General features: G+C 38.7%; 2 protein-coding genes across 2 annotated transcripts; one reads left to right on the top strand and one right to left on the bottom strand.

Annotated features, from left to right (window-relative positions):
* The first annotated feature begins 6,473 nt into the window (after positions 1-6,473).
* Positions 6,474-7,797, top strand: LOC143350268 (protein C1orf43 homolog). Its single transcript, XM_076782250.1, has 4 exons — positions 6,474-6,760; positions 6,952-7,108; positions 7,181-7,400; positions 7,605-7,797. Exons 1-4 carry the CDS (start codon positions 6,602-6,604, stop codon positions 7,795-7,797), a joined length of 729 nt encoding a protein of 242 aa, XP_076638365.1. The 5' UTR covers positions 6,474-6,601.
* Positions 7,798-7,933: 136 nt separating this feature from the next.
* LOC143350267 (focadhesin) lies at positions 7,934-12,792 on the bottom strand. The gene is made up of 8 exons (XM_076782249.1): positions 11,953-12,792; positions 11,814-11,882; positions 11,581-11,735; positions 11,314-11,511; positions 10,796-11,244; positions 8,553-10,728; positions 8,157-8,472; positions 7,934-8,091 (listed from the first exon to the last, which is right to left on the bottom strand). Exons 1-8 carry the CDS (start codon positions 12,004-12,006, stop codon positions 7,936-7,938), a joined length of 3,573 nt encoding a protein of 1,190 aa, XP_076638364.1. The 5' UTR covers positions 12,007-12,792; the 3' UTR covers positions 7,934-7,935.
* Positions 12,793-12,854: the final 62 nt, after the last annotated feature.

Below are 12,854 nucleotides of genomic sequence, written 5' to 3' on the forward strand. Positions count from 1 at the left end.
AATTTCTCTCAGGGGTGGCCGAACACCCTGTAGAAATAAAGTAACGTCTCGAAGAATTTTATCCCGTAGCTGCTCCCGAGGCTACAGGAACCCCATGGCGCATCTGCACGCGCCTGGCAGTTGGTTCTCTCCTTTCCATTTTTCTCGCCGAAAGGATCCGGTGTAATTCTAGCGCGCACGCTGAAAATTAATGTGGCTCGAGCTGGTACGCGCGGAATTCGATCCAGCAACGACCCGCTTCTTCACCTTTACGGTACTCGCGTTATCCTGACACGACGGGCACGGAAATATGCAGGGAACCGCGCCCGTTTGTATTGGCCGTGTTTCCGAGCGTACGCGTTGGCTCTCATTAGCAGCGTCCACGGCAGAACAGATTGCCCGAAACATGCTTAAAATTTCAACAATCCAGTAAACCAGCAGCTCTCAGCCGTTGCTCGATTGAAAAGGTGCAATTTCGTGCACATCGAAACCTTTGGAATTTATGTCAAGGTTTCCATGCTGTCGCTGCAACACGCTCGATCCCATCGCTACTCGTTAGACGCCGAACGGACCAACCAGGAAGCGCAGGAACGGAATAGCGTCGTTTGGAAGACGTAAACGTCAGTTACTACCCGATACTTGCGTCGCTGATTGCGCTCTTAAATGTAAACGTACTCGAAAATTCGAGTTAAGTCGGAGCTCGAAATCAGAGATCCCTCGGTTTCGAATTCTCAAATAGCTTTTGCACAGTGTGGAAAATTATAAAATTAAGAAGCGTGATGCACGAACTGATAGAAAGTCCAACCCTTCGGTTAGCCCTGCTCGCAGTTTCATGGCGGGACGTTCCGCCCGATATGGTCGAAAAAGTTGGCGTTCGGGGTCGAGCGCGTGAGAGAGCGAGCCGTTGGGACGGAAATTCAGGGCGAAGGTTCCAGAGGTTCCGGTTACGATGCCTCGATGGTACGGGTCGTCGGCCGCGTGCGCGTCAGTATCGCGTCGAGATCCGGGCGAAGGAGTATCAGGAAGAATGGAAAGGGGAATGTCGGTCACTGGGCCTTTCCTCCGCGATGACGGTACTCCGTTTAGCGCCTCGGGGGCCACCGCCTAGAAATGTTCCAAGAGTACAACGTCGATGGTTCATCCTCTTCTGTTGCCTTCTACGCCTCTAAATCGCTAAGATTCGCGTTTCCGCGGCGCCCATCGCTGCGAGGACGTTGCAAACTAAACGGACGGCGCTTCGACTTTCTAAAAGAAGAACTTTGTTCGTTATTAACTCCCCTTCAATTCTAATGCGCAAGTGCTCTCTCGTATACGCTTCCATGATCCACAAATAACGTCTCGTTCATAATCTGTAACAATACAGGTGATTGTAGTTTCAGAGTCGCGTTCATTTTTCTTTTGCAATTTGGTAAATTAGAATTTCAAACTCGCTATTTATAAGGCCATTTTCCTCAAACGACCAATCACTGTTCCGTTTACCTCAATCTGCGACGATTGTTTCGTCCCGTTCTCGTAAAAACAGAAAAAAAAAAGAAAAACGAGCGCTGTAACGAATTCGTATAACTGTGCAGCCCCGTGTATGGTAGCGGTACCTACGCGTAGCGTCTAGCGAATCGAGAAAACTTCATGAATGTATTATACACGCTACACCTGCAACAGGGACGAATGGTGAACTGTCAGAGCCCTAGAATTCTTCGTTCTCCTCTCGGCTTTTTTAAATCCATTTTACGGAACGATTGAAAAATATTCAGTTAGTCGATGCATCTCTTTATCGCCAAAAGTGGCATGTTATGCAGATGGCCTGTATCAAGTGCCTCGCCCTGCACGTTACCAAGTCTGATCGTTATAACGTGTCGAAAGTTTTCTTACGAAACATCATCCGTTATCGTATTCGTTCCGTTGTCTAACATATGTCAGTTATACGTATACGTATATACTCGGACGGAAGTTATTGCAGCGCGAAAGATCAACATAAGGAAGCGGAACGATCGTATTCCTTTCTTTTTGCGATGGATTTCTTTGTCCAATTCCTATAACAGTGGTTTACAAACCTTTCGCAGGCCGCCCCTTCCCTCCTAAAGAAAAAAACAAATTAATAAAAAATGAAACTAAATCTATCTGTCAAATCAACAGATGCCTGTAGGAAAATACAAATGCGACCTTTCTTTTCCTCTCCCCATTATTCCCTTAGCTATAAGATACATGCCACCACTCCGCAATGCCGCCACCATTTTGGAAATGTTCCAAAGAAATTACAAGAAATTAAAAAATCTCTTTCAGCCGTAAAAACAAATATTTTCAATCATAAAAGGACCATAAAAACATATTACTTATCGATTACACTTATTTATGAAACGTGATATTAAGATTCTGAGACACGTTTTTATTTAATAGAGTCAGAAATGTGTAAAACATTCCTTATGTGTATATCAATAAAGAATCAAAATTATAATACATATTTTCCATGCTTTTTATTTACGTTCCCCTCGAACCTTTCCCAATAATTTCCTAATTTCTATAAATTCTAAAATATATTATAACTGGTCCAAATATTATTCGACTCTAATTAATATTTTATCAAACTCTATATATTTTGGCAATTAATTAATTATAAACGATTACTGGAAGCGATAGTTATACCTATATTTACGGTAAAAAGCATCAAAGTATAGTATACAGATCCCCTCTCGCCCCCCACGATTTGCTGACGACGTATAGTATCGCCATCTAAGAACGGGTTTCGAACTAAGCACGGAGTACAGATCCCCTCTCGCCCCCCACGATTTAGTGACGACGTATAGTATCGCCATCTAAGAACGGGTTTCGAACTAAGCACGGAGTACAGATCCCCTCTCGCCCCCCACGATTTGGTGCAAACGTATAGTATCGCCATCTAAGAACAGGTTTCGAACTAAAAACGGAGTACAGCTACCCCCACTCCTCCTACTCCTGATACACACTACTTACCTTGATTATTCATTAATAACTCATTTCCTGGGATTAAACTATGAACTTTTAGAATCGAATAATATAGTATAGACCTTTGGCAAGATTCAAGGATAGTTTTTAGAACCATTCCGCCAGTAATTAAGACGTTATTAATGAATAAAGGAAGTCGTACCATTCACGTCTGTACTATTGTCTGCTTAAATCGATGAATTATCAACTTTTCAACAATAACACGCATATTTTGGCTATTAGAGAACCAAGTAGACATCCCTGGGAACATTCAAGGACCAATTTTACAACGCTCATTCGTCTAATTAATTAGTTATTAGCGATAGATCCCTAAGATGTCGCGTTGAAACAGTGTACAGACTTTCGATATTGGTTAATAACTATTTAATAAGACAAGGGATGGCTAAAACAAGTATCCCTGAATCTTGCCAAAGGTCTATACTATATTATTCGATTCTAAAAGTTCATAGTTTAATCCCAGGAAATGAGTTATTAATGAATAATCAAGGTAAGTTGTGTGTATCAGGAGTAGGAGGAGTGGGGGTAGCTGTACTCCGTTTTTAGTTCGAAACCTGTTCTTAGATGGCGATACTATACGTTTGCACCAAATCGTGGGGGGCGAGAGGGGATCTGTACTCCGTGCTTAGTTCGAAACCCGTTCTTAGATGGCGATACTATACGTCGTCACTAAATCGTGGGGGGCGAGAGGGGATCTGTACTCCGTGCTTAGTTCGAAACCCGTTCTTAGATGGCGATACTATACGTCGTCAGCAAATCGTGGGGGGCGAGAGGGGATCTGTATACTATACTTTGATGCTTTTTACCGTAAATATAGGTATAACTATCGCTTCCAGTAATCGTTTATAATTAATTAATTGCCAAAATATATAGAGTTTGATAAAATATTAATTAGAGTCGAATAATATTTGGACCAGTTATAATATATTTTAGAATTTATAGAAATTAGGAAATTATTGGGAAAGGTTCGAGGGGAACGTAAATAAAAAGCATGGAAAATATGTATTATAATTTTGATTCTTTATTGATATACACATAAGGAATGTTTTACACATTTCTGACTCTATTAAATAAAAACGTGTCTCAGAATCTTAATATCACGTTTCATAAATAAGTGTAATCGATAAGTAATATGTTTTTATGGTCCTTTTATGATTGAAAATATTTGTTTTTACGGCTGAAAGAAATTTTTTAATTTCTTGTAATTTCTTTGGAACATTTCCAAAATGGTGGCGGCCTTGCGGAGTGGTGGCATGTATCTTATAGCTAAGGGAATAATGGGGAGAGGAAAAGAAAGGTAAAAATGATGAGAACACATAGAATTCTTTGAAATTATATCATATATTTTCGTATCACTCGTAACATTACTAACAGATTTCGTTGCTTGCTTCGATCACCATTGTTTCGATCACCCCCGAATTTTCAGCTGTATGACAGTCAGATTAGGCCACTTTCAGTCCATAAGGTGTGAAGTCTATTCGTATACCTCGTCTGTGGTATAAGGTACGACTACATGTACTTTTCAATTTTCCTACAGACCTCCGTTGGCCTTTGCTGGCTTTTACAAATTACAACTTGCTACTGTCAGCCTCTCCCAGCCTCTGCTGACCTCTGCTGACCACCCCTGATGCTTCTGGCAACGTACAACGATTACAACTTGCTACTATTCGCCCCTGGTGATCCCTGCTTCCCACTGCTGACCGCTGCTGACCGCTGCTGGCCCCTGCTGACCACGCTGACCTTTGTTAACAACTTCTAACATGATGTACATGTATTAGAACTTTGTATAATGTAAATCTATGACAATAAATGATATAATTTCAAAGAATTCTATGTGTTCTCATCACTTTTACCTTTCTTTTCCTCTCCCCATTATTCCCTTAGTTATAAGAAACCGTTTCTCTATTTAAAACTGGAATTCTAAAGTGCCCGGAGCGTTTTCTGAAATGCCGGTGACCTTGACCCACTTTCGAAACTGGGTCAAGGCCATTCGGATTCTCGAAGCGGCCAGAAGATTTCTAAAAATTTCAAATGGCCTTGACCTACTTTCGAAATTGGGTCAAGGCCATTCGGATTTCCAAGTTGGCCCGAAGATTTCTGAAATTTCGAATGGCCTTGACCCACTTTCGAAACTGGGTCAAGGTCATTCGGACTCTCGAAGCGGCCGGAAGATTTCTAAAATTCAAATGGCCTTGACCCACTTTCGAAATTGGGTCAAGGCCATCCGGATTTCCAAGTCGGCCAGAAGATTTCTAAAATTTCAAATGGCCTTGACCCACTTTCGAAATTGGGTCAAGGCCATCCGGATTTCCAAAACGCCCAGAATTTTTCTAAGATTCGAATGGCCTTGACCCACTTTCGAAATTGGGTCAAGGCCATTTGGATTTTCGAAGCGGCCGGAGAATTTTTCTAAGACTCGAATGGCCTTGACCCACTTTCGAAATTGGGTCAAGGCCATCCGGATTTCCAAAGTTCCCGGAACATTTCTAAGATGCTGGTGAACTTGCGAAGAAGGTGGTTCGCATAAGAGAATGATTTGGAGAGGAAAAGGACGGTAAAAAATGATAAGAACACATTGAATACTTTGAAATTATATCATTTATTGTCATAGATTTACATTATACAAAACTTTAATACATATAAACATATTATATTATATTACATCATGTCACAAGTTGTCAGCAATGGTCAACAGTGGTCAGCAATGGTCAGCTGACGTCGGGAGATGTTGGCAGAGGCCAGCTTAGGTCGGGAGATGCTGGCAGAGGTCAGCAGAGGCTGGCAGTAGCCAGGAGTAATCGTTGTACGTTGTCAGAAATATAAGCGGTGGTCAGCAGAGGCCAGCAGAGGCTGGGAGAGGCTAACAGTAGCATGTAGTAATTGTTATACGATGTCAGAAGCATCAGGGGTGGTCAGCAGTGTTCATCAGAGGGCAGCAAAGGCATGCACAGGCAAGCAGAAAGCTGCAAAGGCAAGCAGAGACTTGTAGGGGCATGCAGTAGTAAGTATTAATCGTTATAGATTATCAGAAATACCTGCAGTGGTCAGTAGCGTTCGGCAGAGGCCAGGAAAGTTCAGCAGAGACAAGCACACGCTGACAGAGATCAGCAAAGACCAACAGAGGTTAGCAGAAGTCAGTAGTAATTGTTATAGGTTGTCAGAGATATAAGCGATGGTCAGCAGAGTCTAGCAGAGGCAAGCAGTAATCAGGAGCAGTCAGTAACAGTTGCTGTATGGTGTAAAAAATTGTTGGGAGTTCTGTACTTTTGTCAGCACTGGTCATCAGAGGCAAATAGAAACCAGGAGTAATTTGCAGAGTTCAGTAATGAACTCTAGGAAAGGCAAGTAAAAATACCTGAGCAGTCGAGATTCCGAATCGTATGCCGTTAACGTGAGGTTGGATTTCAGTTGTTAAGAGCGAGAAGGCAAATGTGTGCCTTTCTCTCTCGACTGCCACGAGGCGGTCCGAAATTACTTCGGGCAGCTTCGGAATAATCGAGAAAGAGGGCATGTGTCAGTTTGCCTTTGTCGACTTTCCGAAACTCTACGAGCTCACGTACGCGTAATCTGGTATGTGTGAGTAGGGCACCGGGTGCTGAATCTGACATCTCTGATATGTATTTAGTCGAATGCATGCAACGTAAACATGACTGAAGAGCTTTCTGGCGTGACGATAGTTGTATTTATTGCAGCTGGAGTATTAACGATGTTATTGCTTTTTATTTTTGCAAAACGACAAATTATGAGATTTACTTTACGATCGCGTCGTGGCCCTCATATTCCTATTGGACACGATGCAAGAAAGGTACGATTTGTTTACAAAAGGTTATACCGTATATTAACATTTCTATCGACAGTTATCAAATTTAATTTATGGAAATAAAGTGATACAACATTTAATTGTTTTCTACTTTCCACGATAATGATTCAATCCATGCATCAAAGTTCTGTATGTATGCACACTGATAGATTAACGTACTTTCTTTTATTATTTAGTCGCTCAAGAAAGAGATTGAAAGGCGAATAGAAGTAATACCAAGAATTCAGTATGAACCACAACTTATTAGCGATCCACGATTTATCGTGACGCCTAAAACACAGGTTCCACCTCATCATTACAGACTAAAAGTAGTAGATGATGTTAAATCTTTGGGTAACTATTTTTATAAATTTATTATGACGATCTAATGTTTTCAGCATAAAAATTTATAAATTGTTTATGTAGAAGCTGAAATCAGTAAATACGATAATTTTCTAAAAAGGCACCCATCTGAAAATTTGAGGGCATATTTGCTTTCTACATTAGCTCCTCCATTGAATGGAAATGGACAACGGTTGATTCATCAATTTTGTGATTTGTATGAACATGCAAGACACGATCCAACAGAATTTGGGGATGAGGAGTATCAAGTATATACAAGATTGTTTCTTAAATTAATGGATTCGTAAGTATCATTAATTGTTTTGACAAGAAATCCGACCAAAAAAAATCACCTATCTTATTGCTTCTGTTGTTGCTCAAAGTAATTATGATAAAAAACGTGCAAAATTATTGAAATTATATGCCTGCACGCGACCGTCAACGGACGAACGATTAAAGGGTTTTATTTCTATGGATTAAAATTTAATTGTTTTATTTTTTTTTTTAGAGCACGTTTATTAAAATCGTATCCGAGCAGTAGAAAATCTAGTCCAAGTCGTACGCCCGTAAAGAAAAATGTTGAAACGAAACGGAATATATTAGAACCTCGGATGAAATTGCCAGAAGACCAAACGTTAACTGGATCTCGCCCCAACACATTAACAGTTATGACTTTGGACAATAGCGAGACATCCGTTTAGCATTATGAAAAGTGTCACATACAACATATGTGACGACATATCTGTTCGTAACTGCCGATCACGGTGTCATATGACATTACATGTACGTGAAATACTACTTTTCCAATAATACATTACACGTTCATTTTTCATTTGTAATTATACTATCTCTATTTCAGTCTTAATGGATAAATATTTAGTCCATACGTCTTTATAGTATGGATTGTGCCTCAAGCAAATTAACGAACGATGAAACGTAAATTTATACACATTAGGAACAGTACTTGTTCTCATGTAGTTTAACCATTTCATGATCTGAAAAGAGAGATTTGTTATGATGCGTTTTTCTTGAAACTACGAATAAAAATAATTGTAAATACCTGTGGAATTGTATGCTTCCAATCTTGTCTATCGGAAAGGATTGCGAGAGCTTGAGGAAATAGTTTTGCTTGGACATTTTGCGACGTGATTAGTACATCTTGCTTCATTAACATATAATCTATACCGGACAAACTGATAATGGATACGAATAAAACATTACAAAAAAATTCTATTTTATTACTGCGACTTGGGGGTGATTCCACCAACAGTCCTTGAATCTGAGTCATGAAATCTACGATCCAATTTGTAGTGCATTTTTCAAATTGCAATTCAGTGTACACCCTCTGTACAGTCTCAAGAAAATATGTTTGTATGCTTGAATGTAAATAATAAAATTTATATTTATTTCTATAATTTAATAGTTAAATAACAATATCTAATAATAATCATCTCACCTAGATATAAATGTAGTTTCATCAATTACCTCGTTCAACCACATTAAGAGAGATTCAGAACGTTTCTCTAGAGCCAATTTGGCTTTAATTGCGATAGCGTTTCTTAATTTATTGTGCGTTATGTCCCACCATAGTTTAGGAGACGTCATTCTTTCTAAATCGTTTGTTGGTAATTCTAAAGCTGCTGTAAAATAGGATTCGAAACGATTGTGCGTTAAATCTATCTTATCCGAAAGGTTTTCCAAAAGACTAGGAAGCAGCGCAGAGTTTCCGTCGTGTACCTTGTTGTTCTTTATGGTTCGAGCGTACGAGGACATGATACAACAGAACGCATTTATGGCATTTTCATCGTCGTAATTAATTTTTTCAGTTACATATTCTAATGTGGTTTCTAAAAATGGTTTTATGCTATTCGGTGGCATGGTTTCACACAAATCTTCGAGACACGAATATAATAGAAGGTACTCGTTGCTTTTAAAAACGGAATCCGATTCAGCAACAGACTTATACATTAACAGATAATTTTCTACTAAAGTTTTGGCTGACGAAGACGTGTTTGCTTGATGACATCCGACGAAAAGAACATATTTTTTAGCGACGGGAGATATGTCGACAGTGTCGTTAAGAAAACTCCAATTTATATTCGGCAGCGGTTTCGGATATCTGTGAGCAAATATTCGCAAGCATTCTATAATAATACGATGATTGTTGGCCATAGATTTCTCGCTGCGTCTTAAAAATTCGCCGATTGTTCTTATTACGCTTTTTTCTGGTAAATATTTGAAATTTTGCGGCTCACCTTGCGGCCAGTGGTAAATTCCCGTTCGGAAGCCGCTTACTTCTTCGGTCATGAAAGAAATTAAAAGATCTCCGGCCGCCGATAAAGCCGCTTTATTTATTTTCTGAAGCATCGCGATCCAACAAGAACCTGGTATGTACGAGAGTACATCCTCTGGTTTCTTAATTTCATCGAGCGGAGTGGTAGCGTGCGCTGCCGGCAATACAAGATGACATCTGAATATCTCTGGTAATGTTTTTAGAGTAATATGCTCGATGCGAAAGGAACTGAGCGCATTAAGCGCAGCTTTAATAACTCTTACATCGTTGTACGTGACATATTTCCACAGATTCGTTATGATATCGTCGATCAATTCATCGTATTCTTTTACGCATTGAGAAGATGGATACGAAGTCACGTCACCGAACAGTTCGCAAAGACTTTCCAAAACAATGGTACGCTTCTCTTTTTCCATTTTCGGAGCTAACACCTTCCAGGTGGAAAAAATGTCTGTTACGGAAGCTTTGCAAAGAGCAGAAATACTTTGAAGAGTAAGCGCGCTTGCTGTTCCACCGTTTGTATCCGTCGAGCGATTTAATATTTCCGATAATAATGGCACTAGTGCTTCCCCGTGTTCAGGATGATTTTCACAAATGTATTTCATGGCTCTTGCACAAGTTGCATTCGAATACCAGGAATGATCGTTTTTCATTAAACGAATTATAGCGGGTGAAACGAATCTGTAACATCTTGGTTCTTTCCTCAGTGTCTTGAGATATAATTCGATCGTGAAATATTTTAATTGTTTGTCGCCTTTCAATAACGTGTCCAATGTATGAATAACGATCGGAAAGTTTTCTTTCATGGTTACAAGTTCTGGTAAGACGAGTAGTAAATACTTTGATTCTATACTGTTTCTAGACTTGATCAGTTTATGTAAAACCAAGGATAATAAGTGCGATTCGAAGCTTTTTATTTTACTGGTGATATCAACAAGCACGTCGCAACATAGCTCGACTACTTCCGAATTGTTTGTTTGTAAAAAGAGGCCAGACAATAGTAGTTTACATTTAGTTTTTAAATCGATAGGTATGTAAGACATATTCTTCAACCAGAATAAAATATCGTTTGAATTCCAGGCATTTAGGTAACGCACAATCTCCACGTAAAATTGAACGTAAGAATCGGAACAAGTAAACGTTTCGAAAATTTGACTCGTGAACACTGTATCGTCACTCGTGGATTGTGCGTCGATAAAAGTTCTCTTGGTTAAATTTGTCGCGATATCCAAAGCATCGGAACATAGTACTGACGGGTATGCCATCCACTTCAAAATGGATGCTATCAAAGTATTAAAAAATATATAGTTGTATGACATTTTGTTCGTTATCGTCATGCCTGTAACATAATTTAACAAAAATTTAAGAGGAAAACTTTAAGTAGTCGTTGCGTTTAAAATACTTACATATTTGCAAAGCTTTATACAGGTAAATGGCAGGGCATACGGTAATTATTTCTGCCATAAGTGCTAACATAAGATTTCCTATGTGAATATTGCACCGATCTATAATATTGGATAACATATCAAAATTTGGTTCTGGATCAGATCCGTATTTTAACAGCCGTAAAGTCAAAGACGCGATCATTGGCATTAAAGCAGTACAATATTCTACATCCTTCTCTAACAATGCTTTTTCGGTAAGCTCTAAAATTCTGTTGTTTGTATTAACGACAACGCAATTTTCGGTTGTACATGACCAGAGTAAAACTTCTGTCCGCAAGCGTACACCGTGTTTCGACTCGATTAAAAGTTGCCAAACTGGTTGCAAACAGCAATCCAACGAATTCAGAGAAGGATTACATAGAACGTACAGAAATACAGGGCGTAACATTTCTATACCGTTTTCTCTAATTCTGAAACACTTAGACTTTTAGTACATATGTATATACACTGTATACACATATGTATATCTCTATACGTACTGTGGATCCCTGTGATTTACGACAAACGTTATTTGATTTAATACAGTTTTCCAATTACATTTATCTTGATTTAAAATAATTATGAACGGATGTTGCGGCGCGTAAAGATTAAACGGATACATAGTTTTTTCCCCCTTAGCGTGCTTTAGATCCAACATTAATAAGCGACCGATAGCTATGGAGGCAACCGCATAATTTCTAAACCATATAGTACATTTATTATAAAGTAAAAAAGGTTAAGAAACATCATAGACAATATTTATATACCTCATAGAGAAAAGGCTCGATGCAAAGGTGGCCAGTGCTTCGCCGATGTCCCATAATCCATTTTCAACTAGCGTAATTAATGCCTGACAAACGGATAAGCTAAGCACGTTGTCCGTACTATCTAGCTTTATCGATAACAGTTTAAACTCTGCTATCTATAAGAAACAGCAAAATTAACGGAACGTAAGAATAAAATTGTTTGTATGGCAATTCCTAGAATTACAGTTCTTTACGTTTGTAATGCGGTTTGTGGTTTGATCGTTTCTCGTTTTCTTGATCGAATCGATGAGTTTAGATATTGCCTGTAAACAAAACGGAAATGTAGCATTGCAATAAGAATAAATTGTTCACGACAAAAAGCGAACAACTCACGTGCGATATCAAAACAGGATCTTTCGATTCCAATTTGTATACTATTTCATCCATTTTATACGAGTAATATGTAGAAGCCTCGGTCGAGGCTTTCTCCGTGATTTAATTATACCTTATTACGTACGTAATTACTATTCTTTCGCATGGCACAATTAGGTATTTTTCGAGAAGCAAATATTTTTGTTATGAAACATAACCTACGTACATGTACATACAATCTGTCTCATGATATCGTTTTATTATTTATATACGGAGAAAATAAGCTTTGAGGTAGTATTAATCTATAAGGTAAAGATTTGAAACTTGATGCATATTACTCTTGGCACGATACAAAACTACGTACAATTAGGATACGCATATATCTCGCAATACCGTCTGTAACTGAATCCTTTATCCATCGACATACGATGAATCGTATTTAATATTTCGGTTTAGAATGTTGAAAAAATTGTAAAATTTTGTAAACGATTTGTAAAAATAACCAAGTTACAGAGATTGGAATACGTTTGTGTACACACTGGTGAACATGATATCTCAAGATCTAATATATCGATTGACTCGAAATTTGGAGGGAACCTTCAGCAAACGTGTTTTTATCACCCGAACTATAGATTTTAAAATATTTATCAAGATTTTTACTTCTCTCTATAGTTCATGTCATAACTAGACACTTTTTGACAAAGATTTTTCCTTTCCTATCTTTGTTTGATCAGCAAAACGGTTGTGAGGAATCATGTCCGTCAAGGTGAGATTTTTCTTTCAACGCCTATGCTAAGAGACTTTCGTTATTTTTACTTGAGAAAAATACTATGTATACTCGAAACATTAGTAAATATATGTGTGCAATCCCAATGCAAAACAGTCTACGGTGTTTCCGTTTTAAAAAATAATCGATTTAAATG

The sequence above is a fragment of the Colletes latitarsis genome, chromosome 14 (assembly GCF_051014445.1).
Source record: "Colletes latitarsis isolate SP2378_abdomen chromosome 14, iyColLati1, whole genome shotgun sequence".
In the NCBI taxonomy this organism is placed as follows: domain Eukaryota; kingdom Metazoa; phylum Arthropoda; class Insecta; order Hymenoptera; family Colletidae; genus Colletes; species Colletes latitarsis.

Excerpts from the sequence above, each read along its gene's own strand:
- LOC143350268 (XM_076782250.1), top strand. The coding sequence starts at position 6,602 with ATGACTGAAGAGCTTTCTGGCGTGACGATAGTTGTATTTATTGCAGCT. Across the intron at positions 6,761-6,951 it reads TTGGACACGATGCAAGAAAG|TCGCTCAAGAAAGAGATTGA; the intron begins GTACGATTTGTT and ends TTTATTATTTAG. Across the intron at positions 7,401-7,604 it reads TTTCTTAAATTAATGGATTC|AGCACGTTTATTAAAATCGT; the intron begins GTAAGTATCATT and ends TTTTTTTTTTAG.
- LOC143350267 (XM_076782249.1), bottom strand. The coding sequence starts at position 12,006 with ATGGATGAAATAGTATACAAATTGGAATCGAAAGATCCTGTTTTGATA. Across the intron at positions 11,245-11,313 it reads GTAAATCACAGGGATCCACA|AATTAGAGAAAACGGTATAG; the intron begins GTACGTATAGAG and ends TAAGTGTTTCAG. Across the intron at positions 8,092-8,156 it reads GGAAGCATACAATTCCACAG|ATCATGAAATGGTTAAACTA; the intron begins GTATTTACAATT and ends CTCTCTTTTCAG.